This window comes from Eutrema salsugineum, unplaced genomic scaffold, assembly GCF_000478725.1.
Source record: "Eutrema salsugineum unplaced genomic scaffold, Eutsalg1_0 scaffold_3, whole genome shotgun sequence".
NCBI classification, from domain to species: Eukaryota; Viridiplantae; Streptophyta; class Magnoliopsida; order Brassicales; family Brassicaceae; genus Eutrema; species Eutrema salsugineum.
In genome coordinates, this window is record NW_006256756.1 from 11,735,975 (window position 1) to 11,757,044 (window position 21,070).

A 21,070-nucleotide genomic window follows, 5' to 3' on the forward strand; every position below is an offset into this window, starting at 1 on the left:
AGCATTTACCATATCTTCCTGGTGAGTCAAAGGTTGCAGTTGTAGCTCACAATCTGGAGGAACGCGAGAACATGTTACTGTTGCTGAAGTTTCAACTGCTTCGAGCCCAACATCGCATGATACAAAGTGCTAATAAGAGGAGGTCTGATCGTAGCTTTAATATCGGAGACTTTGTGTTTGTCAAGCTCCAACCTTATCGTCAGGGATCAGTGGTACATCGTCCCAATCAGAAACTGGCTCCAAAGTATTATGGCCCCTATAAGGTCATTGATAAATGCGGTAAGGTGGCGTATAAGATTGATCTGCCCGCTACTTCCAAGATTCATCCTGTCTTCCATGTCTCTCAGTTGAATTTACGGGTGGGAGATGTTTCTGTGGGTACACATTTGCCTTCTTTGGGTCCTGATGGGTTGGTTAAGGAGCCTGAGCGTATATTACAAAGGCAAATGGTTCAGCGCCAAGGCAGGGCTGTGACTAAAGTTTTGGTGAAATGGTCGGGTGAATAGGAGTCCGAAGCTACTTGGGAGTTGTTGTTTGATCTGATGCAGCGTTTTCCTCAGTTTCAACCATGAGGAAATGGTTGCTTGGAGGGGAAGGATTTGATACGGGTTATACGCTACACAGATTATACGGTTTATAACTATACGATATAGTTAAGTATTCTAATAAGAAGGCCACGTGGAAGATGCAAGGAGAATGATGGTTTCGACGGTGGAGATTAAGTGGAGCTGAGAGAGTGAAGATTTAATGAAGTGAGGACAAAGAAATGATTCATTCAAGAAAGTTGTTGTCAGTCATTTTCTCTTACGTTCATCTCTGTAATTGACCTTGGTTCGTCTTCTTCGTGGGATCCTTGAATTCGGATTTCTCGTAAGAAAGAACTTAGAATTCCTTGTTTACTATGAACATTGGATTCTGTTTTACATTTCTATCGGAAGTAATATTGGATTTCATTGTATCATAAGATAGAGATGTGATGAGTAAGATGAAAAGTAACGAAGAAAGAAAAAACGAAATCGGCGGCCGAAGCCGCCAACTGAAAACTATCGGAAACTAGTGTTGTTGTTTAACGGAGGCGAGGATTTTGGGAGATGAAGTTTGACGGTTTGTTTTTTATTTATTGGTTTGTTAATTTTTTTTCTTTAAATGTCACAATTTTGGTATTATGAGTTAAAAAAGCTTACGCATGTCATAGCAAGCTATTGAATGTTGTAGGCGTGTAGCAGGATTAACCATGCAAGGACTATGGAAAATCTCAGACCAATCTGCTGTAGCAAAACATAGTGTAGTTTCAAAAGTAAACATGGTCCGCTATCGTGCACACATTAATATCGAGTGGTGTAATCAGTCACGTTCTATAAAGTACTTATTTAAGTACATAAATAAAGGCCAAGACTGTGTATCAGGTCATGTGACGACGACAGCTAAAAATCCAAATAATGAGTCAAAAGCACAAGGAAATGATAATTCTGGCTGCTGTAGAAGGAGCTAAGAAACCTGTTGACGAAATTAAAAAAATATTCTGATGCAAGGTATGTGCCGTTGGTAATTGTGGCTATCTATGATATATGCATATATATTTTCCACCGAGAAACTGTTATTTAACTCAAGTATACAATTTCTGTAGGTATCTCTCAGCGCCTGAATCGATTTGGAGAATTTTCGGTTATCATACACATTACCGGGCAACACCTGTAATGAAGCTTACTTTCCATCTGCCCAATGAGAATATGGTCATCTACAGGGAGGGTGATCCTGTGAACAGTGTGTTGTCGCGGCCTGATATTTGTAGGACGATGTTCTTAGCTTGGTTTGATTGTTGTGAGGAATATCCTGAAGCAAGGGAGTTGACTTATGCAGAGCTCCCTACTAAGTTCACTTATGATAAAAAGAAAATAGTTTGGAATCCACGAAAGAAAAAGGGTAGCTTTGCAATCGGTAGGCTGCAACACGTTCCTCCAAGTATGGGAGAACTTTATTTTTTGAGAGTTTTGATAAACAAAATCAAAGGTCCAACGTCATTTGATGAAATCAAGACAGTGGACGAAATGGTTCAAGGGTCGTTTGAAGAGGCATGTTATAAGCTTGGGTTATTAGATGATGATAAGGAGTACATTGAAGGATTAAAAGAATGTAGCTTCTGGGCTTCAACTGCTTATGCTCGTAAATTGTTTGCAACGATGCTACAATCTGATAGTTTATCATCGCCTAAGTTAGTTTGGGAGGCAACACGTGGCATATTATCTGAAGATGTGCTTTTCATAGAACGTAGAAACCGTCGAAACCCAGGTCAGAAAGTAGTTTGACTTCATTTTATTATTCAGTTATACGTAACAAACGAATTAATATTGACCACAAGAATTTTTATATTGTTTACTAGGTTTCACTTTGAACGAAGAAGAGATTTATAACTGCACTTTATTGATGATAGAGAGTCTTTTGCGCAGCAACAGCTGTTCTTTGAAATATTGGGAGACAATGCCAAAACCTGTAGATAACTCTTCATCAATTAGTGAGAATCGACTACTGCAGGATGAGCTTAACTATCCGCAAGCTGAATGACGTGATAGACATGATGAATGGCTTGGTCTGTTAACTGACGAGCAAAGGTCTGTGTATGATGAGATAATTGGTGCTGTTTTTCGCAAAAAAGGTGGTGTCTTCTTTGTGTATGGGTTTGGAGGAACAGGCAAAACATTTTTATGGAATATTCTTTCAGCTGCTATCCGTTCACGAGGAGATATTGTACTCAACGTTGCCTCTAGCAGGATAGCTTCATTGTTGTTGCCTCGTGGAAGGACTGCTCATTCCAGGTTTGGCATTCCGATTAATGTTCATGAATCCTCCATGTGCAATATAGAACCTGGAAGTGACCAAGAAGAGTTGGTATCTAAAGCATCGCTTATTATTTGGGACGAAGCACCAATGATGAGCAAGTTCTGTTTTGAATCTCTTGATCGTACTTTACGCCACATTATGAAGAATTCAGATAAACCATTTGGAGGTAAAGTTGTGGTGTTTGGAGGGAATTTCAGACAGATTCTGCCTATTATTCCCAAAGGGAGTAGAGCTGAAATAGTCATGGCTTCTCTTAGTTCTTCACACCTCTGGAAGCATTGCAAAGTTTTGCAATTAACCAAAAATATTAGACTTCTGTCTGAGCAAGATAGTCGTGAAGCTCAAAAGATAAAGGAATTTTCAGAATGGATACTTGATTTAGGTGATGGGAACATCAATGAGCCAAATACTGGAGAAACCATGATTGACATTCCCAAAGATCTTCTGATTACCAACTGCACTGATCCTATCGAGTCTATAGTTTCTGAAGTTGATGGTACCACATTCAAAGATTCAAAAGATTCAATTTTCTTTCAGGAAAGAGCTATCTTGTGTCCTACCAATGATGATGTTGATATGATTAACAACTATATGCTTGATCTGCTTACAGGTAAATTTTTTTCAAAAAAGATAAATGTCTTTCGTTACTTCCTGAATTCTTAATCGCATGCTTCTTTTGAATTGTTTAATAATCAACATTTCTCTCCTACGTCGCTTGCATAAGGTTTTTTTTTTATATTAGGAGATGGAATTATAAATATTTTTATGTGATTTGGTATACCATAAGTGCATATTACTTATGCTATATGGTATACCATAAATGAATAAGGGGTATGTTATATGGTATACCATAATTGTAATAGTTTTCGAGAAATCTCTTATTGTTTTATTGTTCGTTATTGTGTAGGTGAAGAAAGAGTATATTTGAGCTCTGATAGTATTGATCCATCAGATACAAAGGACGACTCTGTTTTCTCACCAGAGTTTCTTAATAGTATAAAGGCATCAGGTTTACCAGCCCATTCATTGAGACTTAAAGTTGGTACACCTGTTATGGTACTAAGGAATATTGACCCGACTGGTGGATTGTGCAACGGCACAAAATTGCAGATAACTCAATTGGCCAATCATATTGTGGAAGCCAAAGTGATCACAGGGAATAGAGTTGGAGAGAAGGTGTTCATACCCCGTATGTTGATTACACCATCAGATACTAAGCTTCCTTTCAAAATGAGGCGTCGGCAGTTTCCACTGAAAGTTGCTTTTGCAATGACCATTAACATTAGCAAAAGTGGGTTTGTATCTACCTAGACCTGTGTTATCTCATGGGCAGCTGTATGTTGCTGTGTCCAGGATGAAGTCTAGAAAAGGATTAAAGATTTTTATTACAGACAAAGATGGAAAGCCACAAGATAAAACCATGAATGTTGTTTACAAGCAGGTTTTCCAAGATTTGTTGGATTCTTTTGTTTCAATTGAACAATCTCGGCATTCATCTGTGATGTACGCTTGGTGTTTTTTCTTCTATTTGAGATGATCTTTGTTCGTTAATCCCAACTACGTTCGTGTTGTTTACTCTTTTAAGGTACTGTATTTGTTTTAAAGCGTTATGCATTTTCTTTATTTGGGAAAGGATAACCATTACAATATATTTAATTTATGTTCGGTTCTCTCTAATTTGTTGTTTAACCAATATTAATACAAGTTCAAGAAATAACCAATAATTACACCAGCGATTTATACTGGCACCCTTAATTGATTTTAGTATTCTTATTAGATTAGCAGATATTGATACTTTACAATCCGATAATTGATTTTAGACTTCTTAATATATTGTTAGATTGATTCCTTTAGCTACTATAATTGATTTAAGTAATAAGGTAGATATTATAGTTTCCTGTGTGAATGTCAATCTTTGTGATTTTTGATTGTCTTAGACTGCCTAAAATTTTAATATGATTTATTCCCATAATATTGTTTAAGTGTTCTTTTTTCCTTGAAAATCACTGTTCAAGTTCGTAAAAACAAAAAAAAAAAAACATTTAATTGTTCTATTAATACATTACTCTCCCTGTACAAACTATTATCACACAACGTTAGAACCATTTCCAATCCATTACAATGTCTACCTTTACGCTTCTCTCTGACTTGAAACCATCCATAACTATCTCTCTCATCCGTGTTAAGGTCATCAGAAAATGGAGTACAACATTTGGATTAGATTCCTCCAAATCGCTAATGGTTTTGGGAGATGAGAATGTAAGCAACTTAATTTCTTGGAATTTAATGGTTTATAAATGCAAGGGTTCAACAATTCAAGCAACCATCTACAAGGACTTCGTACAAACTACGCAAGGTATTTTAAAAGAAGGTGAATGGTTTGAGATATCGAACTTCAAAGTAATTCACTCTGACGACATTACAAGGACAGCCAGGAACAAATACCAAATCAACTTCAGCAAGTATACAGTTATTTCAAAGATACATCAAATAACCGAAAATAACTTTTTCGGGTTTTGTTGATTATCAAAAAAATCCTAAATGGACTTTGTCACCCAAGGTACTCAGTTGGTGAGTTCACTTTTATATATATATATATATATATATATATATATTAGCTAGGTTATTTAAATATTTTATCTGTTTATTCTTATTTGCTTCAAATATATCTACAAATTTCGATAACCATATTACACTGTGTTTTATTTCTCAACTAGACCTCTATGGAGCTTTAGTTAATGCTGGCAATCTTGAAGTTATTCAAGAGGATCCATATGGCGAGATCTATGGTGAAAAAAAACAGGAGAATTCAGTTTTGTTTAAAGAATATTAAGTGAGTAACTTGCTCAAGTACTTATTTTTTTTTACAAGACTATAAGAGTTCTATATATCCAACGTACAACTAAATAAATTTGATATCATTATAAGGAAGATGAAGTGAAGTGTGTTGCATATAAAGACCTTGCGGATGAGTTATATAATTTTTGGTGGTCTACTAATAAACAGATTGTCATTTGTGTTTTACAATATTAGAAAATTGAGTGGAAAGGTTAATTTTTATAATCCGCATTTTTATTTTACTTTTTGTTTGAGTATTGTTTAGCTTTTTATAATTAATAAACATGAATATTTGATTTTTTTTGAATTAGGTGGCTTTAATCAAATATCTCGACTTCTCTTTGACCATGATATTCCAGAAACAAAAGCTTTCAGATCGATGTAAGCGTAATCATTTAGTACTATTTTTTAGACAGTCGTTTTAGCTAATATATAATGAAATCTTTAATCATTTGCAGGATTCCATATAAATGAGGCTACCTAAATCATACAAATTGCTCTAAAGATGGATATCTTCGGTAATATTCAGCCAAGTTAATTTTTTTCTCTATTTTAGTTTTAATAAATGTATGATGAGGCCATCCTCATATGCTAATATTTATCAATTCATGTTATTACTTAAAAATTTATGGTTATATTATTTTATTTCTTTATCTATGTTTTATAACTATTATATAATTTATAATTATATCCCATTATTCTTTTAAATATAATCTTTTTTTTAAACAAATTTATAAAAAAAAAATAGATAAATTTCACTCCGCGCAGGGCGCAGGTTACTACCTAGTTATGGGTTAAAAAACTTACGCATGTCATAGCAATGCTATTGAATGTTGTAGCAAGATTAACCATGCAAGGACTATGGAAAATCTCAGACCAATCTGCTGTAACAAACATAGTGTAATTTTAAAAGTAAACATGGTTAAGAACAACTGAATAGAATAAACATTTATGTTGCTACTACCATTATATATATATATATATCATATATGTTAAAGAAGTTGTAATTGCTAAGAAGCAAATATATTGACTTTAAAAAAGTTCAAAGCATACAAGATGGTAATTAAAAAAGTAATTGAGAAAACCAAATCAAACCAAAATAAATATAGTTGATTTTTCAACCAGAAAAAAAAATTTCTAAATAAAATAATTTTTTTTCTTAACTTAAAGAACTTAATTTTGTTTTTATTGTTTACCAATTAATGAATTGTATGTAATATAAAAGAGACTGAATAAAACCAGAATATAAATAGTTTACAATATGGTATCTATTTCTACCAACAGATAGATGAAAAAAATAATAATAAACCACAATTGAATTGAAATCCCAATCAAACCACTAAATTATACCACTCAAATCACTTAAAAATATTAGAATAATTAAAAATATAGAACAAAAAATATTACTATTGTCTCCTTAATACTTTAGTTTTGAAAGTTGTCCTCTTAATACTCCTACAAATTATTTATCATCCTCTACTTTTTAAATCGATTACCTAGAATAATAAAAATTATTAGTATTTAATTTTAATCAAATTAAATTAAAAACAAAAAAGTAACAAAAATTAATTTTACCAAAAAAACTTTGTAGAATCCGTCTCCTAAAAATTGTCTTCTTCGACGAAGGAAATTTTTTTTTTATGCTGATAACTTCTCTGCCGATGTTATCTCCACCGGATCTTCACTCCGGTAATTAGAACAAAAATCAGAGGAAGACATAAAAATTATGAAAAAAACGTGAAAAGATGTGTGTTGAAGGAGGAGAAAAACGTGTAGATGTGGAGAAGAATGAATAACGCCAAAATTTAATTTCTATAATTTTTTTAATAAATAAATTAGGAAAATAAATAATTTGAAAAGGAAAAAGATATATTCTGTAGATTTTCTACACCTGATCTTAAATTTTCAGAGATCTAGTTACCGTTTTATAGAATTAGTATTCTATAATTGTAGAACAAAGAATTTACTGTAGAAATGGAATTTTATTTAAGTTGTAAAAATAAATAGTTAACTATAGAAATATAATTCTACTAAACTGTAAAAAAATAAACATATTGTAAACACGGTTACATAACTTTGTAGAACATAGAGAAAACTGTAGATAACGAATTCTATATATTTCGTAGAAAACTAATGAAATAGTAGATAAACTATTCTATAAATTTATAGATTTATTGAACTATTAATTTTGTAGAATATTTTAAAAAAATTTTTAAAGAAATAGTGTTTGCAAAAAAGTAGTATAAAAAATATTTATCTTTCTTTTTCTAATTTTTCCTAATTTTTTTAAATTATAAAAGTATTTTTTTAATAATTTTCGTAATTATAAAAAATAATATATAAATCTAAAAATGGTAAAATTTGAAAAAGTAATAAAAAGACAATACTATATTTTTTTGTGCGTATAAATATAATTGCCCCTAAAATATTTGACTAAGCGTTCTAAGTATTATGCGTTTTAAAATATTTTCTCTAATTTTTTTACTAAAACGTATTTTTTCCGAACAATTCTTGGGTTCACCCCTAGGGGTGAACCTCTTCATTCACCCCCTTGTTTTTTAACCAATCAAAACATGCTATTTAAGATTTAAAATAAATGAATATTATCTTCATAAAACAATTAAGGTAAGTTGACTTTTTTATCACAGACAATTAAAAATTTAATATTATTCAAATGAAATAATTTGATTTAGTTATTAAAATTATTCGTTTATTTACTTTTTCTTATTTTAACCAATAAAAATCAGCTAAATAATAAAATTAATTAAAGTAATTTATCAAAATAACATATTTTAAATTTTCTTTTCTAATATGAAAAAACTAAACCCTAAATTAAAATAGTGAACCCAAGCATAACATTAAATTTTTTAAAAAATTGAAAAATAAAAACTAAATCCTAAACCCTAATCTCTAAATCCAAACATTAATTTTAATAATAAAAAACAAACATTAAATCCTAAACCCTAAATCCAAATATATATTATTAAAATTAATATTTGGGTTTAGGGATTAGGGTTTAGGAATTAGTTTTTATTTTTTAATTTTTTAAATATTTGGTTTAGGGTTTAGGGTTTAGTTTTTATTTCTATTTTTTTTTTAAAAATAAATATTTGGGTTTAGGAGTTAGGGTTTAGTTTTTTTTTAATTTATATATTACAGTTTAGGGTATAAGGATTATGGTTTAAAATTTAAAAATTAAATTTTGATTTTTTTATTATTAATTCGTTTTTCTATTTTGTTTTTATTTTTATTTTTTTTAATTCACTTTAAATCTTATATGGCATATTTTGAATAATATTAAATTTTTAATTGTCTGTGATAAAAAAGTCAACTTATCTTAATTGTTTTATGAAAATAATATTCATTTATTTTAAATCTTAAATAGCATATTTTGATTGGTTATAATAGAAGGGGGTGAATAACCCAAGAATTGTTCATTTTTTCCACGGGTATGATGTTTTCTCAAATTCACACATAGTCAAAACTCAAAAGTATAAATCGTCTATTCATCAAACAAAGTAGGTGCGGATGAACACTTACTTTGCTTCTGTCGACTTCACGAAAGCTTCTCCCCAGATTCCGATTGCCATGGCCACCGCTAAGACGACGGTTCGCGTCGCCGCTGCTCAGATGACATCCGTCAATGATCTGATGGCCAATTTCGCCACGTGCTCTCGTCTCGTACAAGTAATCAACCCTCCCTATCTCTAAGGTTCATTTCCCGATTCAATAATGGTTTCGATTCTACAATCCAATGTGCTTTTAATCAATTTATACGTTTGCGCATAAATTTGCAAATTTTCTGAGGATTTTGAAGCAATCAAAGAAAAAAGTAAGTGATTGAAATTCGGAAAATAGGATTATTATCGAAATTTTGACTAAATTTCCAAACGTTGAAAAAGGCTGGTTTTAGGAGATACATTATGTGCTTTACTGGTAAAATAGCTAACCGGAGAATCACAAGAACGAGAAAACTGGTAAGCTGAATAAACTGAAACAGATTTGGAAAATAGTTGGATACATAGAGCTACTATTCAGAGTAGATGAGTAAAGTTCTAGACTTTCAAAAATGTGAAAAGTTTTTTACCATTCATCACTAATGTATTGGAACATAACTTCTACTGCAGCATAATGTATATCTAACTCTAGCATTGATTTCGTCTCTGACAAAAAGGAAGCAGCATCGGCTGGTGCAAAGCTGATTTGCTTCCCGGAGAACTTCTCCTACATGGGAGAGAAATCAGGGGACAGCGTACAGATCGCGGAAGCATTAGACGGGCCAGTGATGCAACGGTATTGCTCTCTCGCCAGGTAAGTAATGATGTTCTTAAGGTACATTTGAGACAGTTTACTATATATTGCCTTTTCTGACATGTTTTTGTGTTTTTCAGGGATTCAAATATTTGGTTGTCTCTTGGAGGCTTCCAAGAAAGATTTGATGATACTCATTTGTGTAATACACATGTTGTGATCGATGCAGCTGGAATGATACAAAAGACTTATCAGAAAATGCATTTGTAACTATCTTTGACTCTTGTTCGATTTTAGAAACAGTTGTAGTTGGTTAGAATCACTTAGTGATAACTTCCGTTTTTCGAAGGTTTGATGTTGATGTTCCTGGTGGAAGCTCGTATAAGGAAAGCAGCTTTACAGTTCCAGGTAAACTCTGTTTCTTGTTATCTTTTTGATTAGATGGTCCTTAAGCATTCAGACACATTCATGAGCATTAAGAGTAAGAAAAAAGTTGTTTGGGGAAATGATTTGTAAAATCTCAACATGAAGTTGTATCACAACCTGAGAAGCAATGCAAAACCACCAAGATCTGTGATCAAATACACTTTGTCCGTCACATCATTTTGCTGATAATCTCTAATAGATTGTTTTTCTTGTGCTTCACACTTGATAAGACTTAGGAACTGATTTTTTCAGGGACAAAGATTGTTTCTGTCGAAAGTCCTATTGGGTGCTTAGGCCTTACAGTATGCTACGATTTGAGGTTTCCTAAGATATATCAGCAACTGAGATTCGACCAGAACGCTCAGGTAAAATCCAATGAAATCCAATTATTATGATTTTCGAAACTATAGAGTAAAAACAATGAAACAAGAATGTGATATGAGCCAAAGATCTAGTTTTAGCTCGAGTAATTGGACCCGAATACTTAGACTATGATGAAAGAAGAGATTAAAACTTTGAACTTTCTTTCTCTTAACCCTAGTCTCTCTTAGAGATTAAGGTTAATTGTTGGAAGTTGATTTCTTATTCATCACAAAAACCCTTATATAGGAATACAACTTAAACACACAAAAAAAGCTTAAACCTATTAAAAAGGAAAACATTAAAAACCAAATTGTGAAAAGGAAAATAATCAAAACTCTTATTCTAAATCCTTATATCGTATCAGAATGTGTTAAATCTGAGTTCTACCAGACTTTGAGTATGAACTCTCTTGTCTTAATATGGTTTGTCTTTGTAAACTTAAAAAACCCTGCAGGTTTTACTGGTACCGTCAGCTTTCACCACGGTCACTGGGGAGGCACACTGGGAGATTCTTCTTCGAGCCAGAGCGATTGAAACACAATGTTATGTTATAGCTGCTGCTCAAGCTGGAAAACATAATGAGAAAAGAGAAAGTTATGGAGACACACTGATCATTGATCCTTGGGGAACTGTGATTGGAAGATTACCGGGTGAGAATCCTGACCTAATCTGTCATAACTCTTTCTGATCAAAATGATATGTTTTTGGATATATTTGATAGATTTGTTAATGTTTGCAGATCGTTTTTCAACTGGCATTGTTGTGGCGGAAATTGATTTTTCGTTGCTTGATTCGGTGAGAACAAAAATGCCAATTGATAAGGTAAAATACAGACTTGACAAATGCAGGATGAGATAGAGTTGGAAAGCTAAGGATAAACAATAGAAGTCTTATATTTTTCCATCTTCTTTGTTTTGAAGCAACGGGTCTCGATAGATCTCTAAAGAGCGCTGATAGGCCTCGTAAAGACTGTATGTAAGGAGATATTCTGCAAGGACGCAAGGTGAAGAAGAGCTGGAGTCTGTGGTTACAAAAGAATTGTAAGTAGATTTGAAGGAGAATAAAAATTGAGATACAGTATTGACTTAAATGAGTTTGTATGTGGAAATGTTGAGTTGGTATGATTTGGGAATTGAATGAGATTCAGGTTGTTTTGATGACTGCTGATTGCCGATTGATGTGAGGTTATTAGTGGAGCAGTGCAACAAGGTTCGAATATTCGAATATTCCATTAAGAACGTTCACAGTCTCATCATCACAAGCTAGCTGGAGAGTCAAAAACCTTACGAAGGAGACAATGCGCTTAGGACATCAAGCTACTTCTAGTGCAGTGTCTGCGTTTACTAAAGGAAGAAGGAAATTATCAGACTCTGAGTTTGAGGATCGTCGTAAGAAAGGCTTATGTTTTGAAAATGTGATGTATATATTAGCAGTTGATTGATGGATATGAGGTCAACGTGATGGAAGAAGAACAAACATCTCACTGAACTTGGTTTTGGGGTTGTCTTCACCGACAAGGACAAAGTTGAAAGGAAGTGTAGTGTGAAGAAATTGGAAGTAACTGTTATGATGAACAGTGGAGATACGCATAATTTCAGATCTCTTTCGCGATTGGCAGTGCAGATTTACACGAAATGTCATTTTTGTACAATGGACAATAGGTTACACTAAAAGGTGATTCTAATGGACTAACTTTTCGAGAATTGCCACCAATCAATTTTTTTCCTTCCTTTTAATCATATTAATCAAAGGGTTTGACTGGTATATTTTCTGATTGACAAATAACAGAATAGCTGAATAATAGAAGAAAGAACTGAATTGGATAAAGTTTCAAGAAAACCAGTAAAATTCTCTCTCTCCGTTCTCTCTCTAAAATAATTCACAGAGAGAGTTTTTATTCTTTTCTTTTTCCGATCCAAATCGGATTTCTCTTTCCAAGTAGTGCATCTTGTTTATATATCATCTAGTTGGATTAATAAATTTCTGTTAAATGGAACTCTCTTCCATTATCAAAGTTTCCTTTTACTTGTTTATCTATCAATTCTTCTTTTTTCATAGAGTAAAACACTCTTCGCTAATACTTAGTGGGGTGAAGATTTTTCTCAGGTTGAAGAATTGATTTGGTCTTCTGGCCATAAAGTAAAAGGTCTCAGTTTTTGGAAGGTTTCTCTCTTCTACAGATCAGATCCGGCGTTGAAGATTCTATTTCTTCTCCAAAAATTGGTATCATCTTCTCTTGGCTGGGAGTTATATCTCCCTTCATACCCTCATGATGAACCTTATTAAAGGCGTAGGGTTATTGGTCTAGAGCTCGAGATGATCGGCTTTAATCTTACGGAGGCAAGAAGCTTTTTGATTAATCGGGATCTCGCTGTGGAAGGAGTTTACATGATGGTTTTTGAGGAGGATGATTTGGATCTGTTGAATTTTCAGTTTCAAATTCATCGGATCTTTGGTTTTCCAGAGGAGCTCTATTTCAGTGACGTTGTCGGCGGCGGCATCTCCTCACCGTCCACCAATCTTCTGCCCTAGGCTGACACGCGTGTTATACGTGTTATAAAATTATCCATCATTATCCCATTATGTTAATGGATCAATATTTGGGCTTAAATTGTAATAGCTTTAAACCTCGAAACCATATGTAATGTGCTTATGTGCCCATGTTCGGCTTTTATATAAGAGATGTTTACATTCTATAGCTCTTTTTAAGTTTATATTTACAAAATATAGTACTTTGTTGTGAAAACTTAGAAACTTTATTAATCACTGAAATGTATATATAGAGTACATAGGGAATCTAGATTAAGTACAATGCCCTGATGGGCCTAATGGGCCGGTATAAGAGTCCATATATGATATATGTTATAATACTCCCCCTTGGACGAGTGAACCGGGTCAGCTACTCAATCGGGATCTCGATAATGCGCTGGGGAATGTTGCCTCATTAAAACCTTACCAGGAAAAACCCAGTGGGATAAAACCATGGTGAAGGAAAAAGAGTACAACACGCATTACTCCCCCTGATTGTAGCATCACTGTAGATCTCTAAGTCTATACATTCCTATCTGTTTGACGAGCTTCCGGTGTGTTGAAGTAGGCAATGATTTGGTGAAGAGGTCAGCTGAATTCTCACTGGATCGGACCTGCTGAACGCTGAGAGTGCCGTCCTTCTGCCAGTCTGAGGTTGAGAAGAACTTCGGTAGAATGTGCTTCGTCCGATCTCCTTTGATATATCCTTCCTTGAGCTGAGCTATGCATGCCGCGTTGTCTTCATACATCACCGTGGGCTGTGTGTCTTCGTCCATACCACAATCTCTGCGGATGTGCTGAGTCATGGAGCGCAGCCAGACGCATTCCCTACTAGCCTCATGAATGGCTAGGATTTCAGCATGGTTTGATGAAGTGGCAGTGAGTGTCTGCTTCATTGATCTCCAAGAGATGGCTGTTCCTCCATGCGTAAAAACGTAGCCAGTTTGAGACTTGGCAGTGTGCGGATCTGATAGATATCCTGCATCGGCGAAGCCGACTAACCCATTTTTATTTTGGTTAGTATAGAAGAGTCCTAAGTCTTGAGTACCTCGAAGGTATCTTAGGAGATGTTTTATACCGTTCCAGTGCCTCTGAGTTGGAGATGAACTATATCGAGTGAGGAGGTTCACGGTGAAACATATGTCTGGTCTAGTGTGACTAGCCAGGTACATTAACGCTCCTACAGCACTGAGGTATGGCTTTTCAGGACCAAGGATTTCTTCATCATCCTTTTTGGGACCAAGAGGGTCATCACTTAAGCTTCTAACTACCATTGGGCTGGTCAATGGGTGAGCTTGGTCCATATTAAATCGCTTGAGTACCTTTTCGATATAAGCCGATTGATGCACAAGGATTCCTCCTTTGATATACTCAAGTTGTAATCCCAAACAGTACTTTGTTTTGCCTAGGTCTTTCATTTCGAATTCTGCTTTTAAGCAGTCGACTGTTTGGGAGATCTCACCAGATGTTCCGAGGATGTTTAGATCATCCACGTATAGTGCTATGATTACAAATCCTTTGTTTGAGTACTTCTTGATGAAGATGCATGGACTGATGGGGTCATTTTTGTAGCCTTCTTTGATGAGGTAATCGCTGAGGCGGTTGTACCACATACGCCCACTTTGTTTCAGTCCATACAAGGATTTGTTCAGCCTGATGCAGTATTGATCTCGAGATGCATTTTTGTCTTTTAGTTCAATGCCATCTGGGAGTCTCATATATATTTCGTTGTCCAGGGGCCCATAGAGATATGCGGTTACAACATCCATTAACCGCAGATCAAGATTTTCTCTTATGGCCAGACTTATGAGGAATCGGAATGTTGTTGCATCCACCACTGGAGAATAAGTCTCCTCATAATCGATTCCAGGTCTCTGTGAGAATCTTTGTGCTACAAGCCGTGCTTTGTATCGAACGACTTCACCGAGTTCGTTCCTTTTGCGCACAAAGACCCATTTGTGGCCCACTGGCTTGATGTGTGATGGGGTCCGGATGATCGGACCGAACACGTTTCTGAGTTTGAGACTCTTTAACTCCACGTTTATGGCTTCTTTCCATTTTAGCCAATCTGTTCGATGTGTACACTGTGTTATTGACGTGGGTTCTAGATCCTCTTGTGTGAGCGCAACATCAAGTGCTACTTTGTATGCAAAGAGTGCATTTAAGTCGACTTCTTTTCGATTCCATTGTATTCCGGACATATTGTAATTGATGGAGATCTTATTGTTATCTTCTGAACCTGGAGATTCGGCGTCCCGAACTTCCATTGAGGGTTCATTAGATTGAGTCTCAGCCGCGGCTATGTCTGATATTGCAGGAATCCCGGTTTCGGTTATTGCACCTTTCTTTGATTTCCGGGGATTCTTATCTTTGGAACCGAGAGGTCTGCCCCGTTTGAGACGTGGTGCAGACTCTGTAGCAACTTGGGTCTGTCCCGTTGGGACAGCTATTCGTACTGGTGCATTACAAGCTGGGATGTACGATTTGGTTACTTTGGTCGGGTCAGCAAAGGAATCTGGCAATTGATTGGCTAGCTTTTGATAATGAATAATCTTTTGGATCTCTGAATCACATTCTAGAGTCCGAGGATCTTGCCAATTTAATGATGTTTGATTCCATGAAAGATCTTTGACCAGCTTGTTTGTCTCACCACCTAAAGAGGGATATACCGATTCATCGAATTGGCAATCCACATATCTGGCCTTGAAGAGATCTCCAGTGGTTGGCTCGAGATATCTTATGATGGTGGGAGAGTCAAAACCAACATATATTCCCATCCTTCTTTGAGGTCCCATTTTGGTTCGATGTGGTGGAGCAATGGGTACATATACTGAACACCCAAATGTTTTGAGATGGGAGATGTCTGGCTCATGACCCGAGAGTAGTTGGGATGGGGAATATTTGTGTTCACTAGATGGCCGGATGCGTATGAGTTCAGCAGCATGTAATACTGCATGTCCCCATGCTGAGGCCGGGAGCTTTGATCTCATGAGTAATGGTCGGGCTATCCATTGAATGCGTTTAATGAATGATTCAGCCAATCCATTTTGAGTATGGACATGTGCTACAGGATGTTCCACGGTTACCCCCATGGCCATACAGTAGTCATTAAATGCTTGTGAGGTAAATTCACCAGCATTGTCAAGGCGGATAGTCTTTAGTGGGAAGTCGGGGAAATGGGCCCGCAATTTTATGATTTGGGCCAAGAACCTAGCGAAGGCTTGGTTCCGAGAGGACAAGAGACAAACATATGACCAACGGGTCGATGCGTCTATAAGGACCATGAAGTACCGGAATGGTCCGGAAGATGGATGTATAGGTCCACAGATATCGCCCTGGATTCTTTCTAGGAAATGAAGTGTTTGTTTAGAGATTTTAACTGGTGAAGGCCGAGTGATCAATTTGCCTTGAGAACAAGCTGTGCACATGAGGTGTTGAGGATAAGCTCGGTTTTCTTTGAGGGTATGCCCTTGAGAGTTTTGAATTAGTTTACGCATCATATTTGCACCGGGATGACCGAGCCGGTCGTGCCAAATAGTATAATCAGTAAACCGGGCTTTGAGAGTGGTATTAGCTTCAATCATACTGACTTTAGCATGGTAAAGTCCAGTAGAGAGCGCGGGTATGGTTTCGAGGATTTGTTTATGGCCGTCTACGGTTTTAGTGACTAGGAGGGATTCTTTGTTCCCTTGACCTTGGGTTTCTATGTGGAAACCATTCTGTCTTATATCCTTGAAGCTCAGAAGATTTCTCTTCGAACTAGGAGAATATAGAGCATCTGGTATTTCAAGTTGTGTGCCATTTGATAGCAACACATAGGCATGGCCATATCCTTCGATAAGGTTTGAGGGACCCGCGATGGTGCTAAGATTTGCGGTTTGATAGGTTAGGTTTATGAAGTAACTTTTGTTTCTTAAGATAGTGTGGCTGGATCCACTATCTACGACTATGGTTTCCATTTGCTGGTGTGCTTTTCCACCTTTGGATTTCTGACAGGCTAATGAAACTGAGAGCTAATAGACCTCAGTTAGCCGCTACAAATTCCAAGGATTGATCACCAAAACTGGAGAAGCTGCTGGTTGAAGAAGGAAAAACTCGGATCTGGTTTTTTTTTCGGTTGATCGTCGTGTACTGTAAGTGTGCGTGAGGGCGCGTCCGACGTTGGATCGACAAACGGTTTTCACCAGTAGATTCGTCTCGTCGAGGGCTTCGATTTGATATGTAGATCGTCTTCTGGTTCCTCACGGTTTGGAAGATATGCGTCTTTTAAGTTTCGACTTGCTTTTAGGGTTTTGGTGGTGGCCGGATTTATTAGGATTTTTCGCTCAGAGAGTCTTATCGTGCTGATAACGTGTTGTGAAAACTTAGAAACTTTATTAATCACTGGAATGTATATATAGAGTACATAGGGAATCTAGATTAAGTACAATGCCCTGATGGGCCTAATGGGCCGGTATAAGAGTCCATATATGATATGTGTTATAACATACTTTACTTTCTAATAGTATTTTTTTGAGTTTATAGACATAAAAATACATTTTAGTCCTTCTCTGGAAAAATAAGTGTATCATAAACGAATTGGTTAAGTGGTTTTTGTCCTTTTCTTTTTATTTCCTTATCTCATTCTTTCTTTCTATATTACCGACATTTATTTCTCTTTCTTTCCTTCATACACAGACATCTCATTTTCTTCTTCTCTCCTTCACACTCACAAATATTTGCAAATCAGTGCTATCAAAATTCCTTTCTCAGATCTCTCTTCTTCTTCTTCTTCTCCACTTTGTTCTCTTTATTTATTTATTTTATCTTCCACCTCCACTACCACCACCACCACCATTGCCAAAACTTTTTATCCAATATCGCCGTCACAATCTCCATTGCCAAAACTCCTTGACTATGGCGGCATGTTTCAAGTTGTAATGACCACAGAAAAATTTATATATGGATATAGTCATATTAAAAAGATCACATGAAGGTGTCCACCTGATTTGTGTATATGACAATGGAGGTGGGATAAGGGTAGTCGCTTCTGGTGGATGTGTCAAAGAAAAGAGATATCAATGAAAATGGTCATGGTCATTAACCATATGGTTATCATTATACTTAATAACCTTTGTATTAAACTTAAATATAAGTAATATATATGGACATAACCATATCACATGTAAAATACTTATTAGTGACAACGACCACAACAGTATCCACAACAGTAGACAAGTTTATTAAAGAAAAGTGATGACATCATTTGGACGTCGATGATTGAATATAGCTATATGTTATATCCCAACGCAAACATGTACATGTCCATATAGTTGTATATTTATTTCGATATGGTTGAATATTAGCATGTTAGTTTAATAAGAGTGAACCATGGGTTCAAAGGAACAGTTATGTCCATCGTGTCTGCGCAACAATAACGCGTAAGATAGGTTCCAATGAATGTGTGGACATGTATCATAATCTCTAATCTCTGTATATGGATATATCCATTGCGAGATAACTTTACGTTTAGAGGTCTATTTAGTAAGAGCAAGGCTATGTGGATGTATCCATTTTTATTGTTGATTTGGAGTTAATGGTGGGGCCGTGGGGAGACCAGAAATAGTATGCTAAATAAAGATGAAATATGTTCAATACCATTATATGGAAATAACCATTACGAATGTGGATAATGAGACTATGGCCATGCTGCTAGAAACCCATAGATGCTGATACATGGCCGGTTGAAATTAGTGTATACACTAGCAGAGAGACATTTATTGGTGGACATGAGGACAACTATGTATATAGCCATTAAAAATTTATAGATATATGATACCAAATGATGATGGTAATGTGGACGTGAACATGTATGGTTATGGGTGGCTCAACTTGGAGTTTTCGATGGCTCGAGATCCGACATATATGAACACGATTCGCAAGGAAAGACAACACTGGCTTATTAATGGATTACATATGGATATAGCCATCTACATGTGTTAAAAGGTCAAATGGATAAACCCAAAATCTTCTCGAAATATTATGTATCTTCAAATTTCCACAAATGACAACTCATGACTTATCCACCCATATTGTGTCTACAGCTTTGTATCTATGTCCACGTGGATACACCCATATTGATATAAAGTTTAACGCATTGTATTTATCTGTGTGGATACGTCCATAAACTTTACCTCCATCGTTGGAGGAAGCAGAATTGGTTGAGGGGATCATCACTTATGGACATATAGAGAGGGATGCAACGCTTTGTGTCCATGTCCACATGGATACACACATATTGATTCAAATGCAAATCTGGACAAATCTTTGGTTGTGGCAGTTGGGAGACCACCATCATATGGTGGAAAGTAGCTGCGAACTCAGCGAGAGTTTGGGAGCTTTGTCAAGACAGGAGACCAGATCTATAAGAAATGAAGATGCAAAGAGAGATTAAGATGGAGTACAAGGAGAGGATGAACCAACTTAAGGAATATACATTAACCATGTTAGCTCAGGTCTATAACAATGAATACATAACCATGGATTAGATTATTGCATGGATAAGAACTGGTGGATACTTCCATATGACTGTGTGTGTGGATGTGACCATGTCTTGGATTTGCTATCACCGAGATCCGTTTTGATGAATCTACGAGCGAAGAAAAACAAAATCGCGATCACGATAAGCCAGATGAGCTTGTTGGTGAAAACGGCGAAAGCGGCTGAGAACGAAAGCGTTCTGGTGACGACTGAAGTGGTTAAGCTGACGAAAATCCAAGCACGAAAGCGTTCTGGTGACGACTGGATGTGACCATGTCTTGGATTTGCTATCACCGAGATCCGTTTTGATGAATCTACGAGCGAAGAAAAACGAAATCGCGATCACGATAAGCCAGATGACCTTGTTGGTGAAAACGGCGAAAGCGGCTGAGAACGAAAGCGTTCTGGTGACGACTGAAGTGGTTAAGCTGACGAAAATCCAAGCACCAACAGGAGTGGACCAAGGACGAGCTATGAGGAGATTATTTGATGAAAAGCTCTGCAGATCTAAAGTTTCTGAGCTGCCAGAGACGCTTCACAGCGGAGATGCTCCACAGCAGAGAGTCTTTACCTCTCCTCATATCTAAATTAGAAAAGATGTAGAAAACTATAAGAAAAAAAAGGAACGAAGAAAGAAGAAAAAAGAATAGAAAGAAGAAGAAAGTGGAGAAGAAGAAAGAATAGAAAGAAGAAGAAAGAATGCAAAAAGCACGAAAGAAAAAGGAAGAAAAAGAAAAAAGAATATTGGTTTGATGTGGTTTGATGATTATGGTTTAAGGACATAAGGGCCATGATGTCTTTTTGCTAGTGAAAGTGCTTTGAAAGAGTTAGTTTAATACAAAGTGCTATAGAGTGTAAATATTAAGTAAAAAAAGTCATAAATTGTAATTTACTCTTTATATAATGAAGCAGACGACAAAAAAAGATAATGTTTAAAAAAAATAATTATAAAACATTGAAAAGCTATTTTTATTAGATTCTATCCTTAGTTTTTAACATGCTTGTTGGTAATAACGAAATCACTTTTCAAAAACTTGAAAGCAGACAAGTTTAAGAAATACTTCCCTCTGTTTTGAAGTAATTGATGTTTTAAGGGTGAACTAGATTTTAACCCCGTGCGTCCGCACGGAAAATTTTTATTATTTTTATTTATTTTAAAATAAATTGCATTTTTAAGATATAATTTATTTTTATTATTTATTTTTTTAAATCAAAAATTGTTATCATGTTTAATTTTAAACAGTAAAATTTGTATATTAGTAGAATAAGAATATGCGTTAATTAAGTATACATTAATCTGATGTTA

The 21,070-nt window shown here is 35.5% G+C and overlaps 1 protein-coding gene and 1 pseudogene across 2 annotated transcripts; both read left to right on the top strand.

Annotated features, from left to right (window-relative positions):
- Positions 1-1,730: 1,730 nt before the first annotated feature.
- LOC112085420 lies at positions 1,731-4,375 on the top strand (annotated as a pseudogene).
- A 4,822-nt stretch (positions 4,376-9,197) lies between these two features.
- LOC18014522 (nitrilase-like protein 2) lies at positions 9,198-13,414 on the top strand. 2 transcript variants are annotated; one of them, XR_002898718.1, is made up of 10 exons: positions 9,205-9,363; positions 9,851-9,987; positions 10,068-10,193; positions 10,277-10,335; positions 10,606-10,718; positions 11,171-11,366; positions 11,456-11,538; positions 11,637-11,756; positions 11,864-12,558; positions 12,812-13,414. XR_002898718.1 is itself a non-coding variant. In XM_006397197.2 (8 exons), exons 1-8 carry the CDS (start codon positions 9,205-9,207, stop codon positions 11,658-11,660), a joined length of 897 nt encoding a protein of 298 aa, XP_006397260.1. In that variant the 5' UTR covers positions 9,198-9,204; the 3' UTR covers positions 11,661-11,857. The 2 variants fall into 2 exon arrangements, 1 of the variants encoding a protein (XP_006397260.1); XM_006397197.2 differs by lacking the exons at positions 11,864-12,558; positions 12,812-13,414 and having other exon boundaries at positions 9,198-9,363; positions 11,637-11,857.
- Positions 13,415-21,070: the final 7,656 nt, after the last annotated feature.

Coding starts and splice junctions, on each gene's coding strand:
- LOC18014522 (XM_006397197.2), top strand. CDS start 9,205: ATGAACACTTACTTTGCTTCTGTCGACTTCACGAAAGCTTCTCCCCAG. Junction 9,988..10,067: donor CGGTATTGCTCTCTCGCCAG/GTAAGTAATGAT, acceptor TGTGTTTTTCAG/GGATTCAAATATTTGGTTGT. Junction 10,194..10,276: donor ACTTATCAGAAAATGCATTT/GTAACTATCTTT, acceptor CGTTTTTCGAAG/GTTTGATGTTGATGTTCCTG.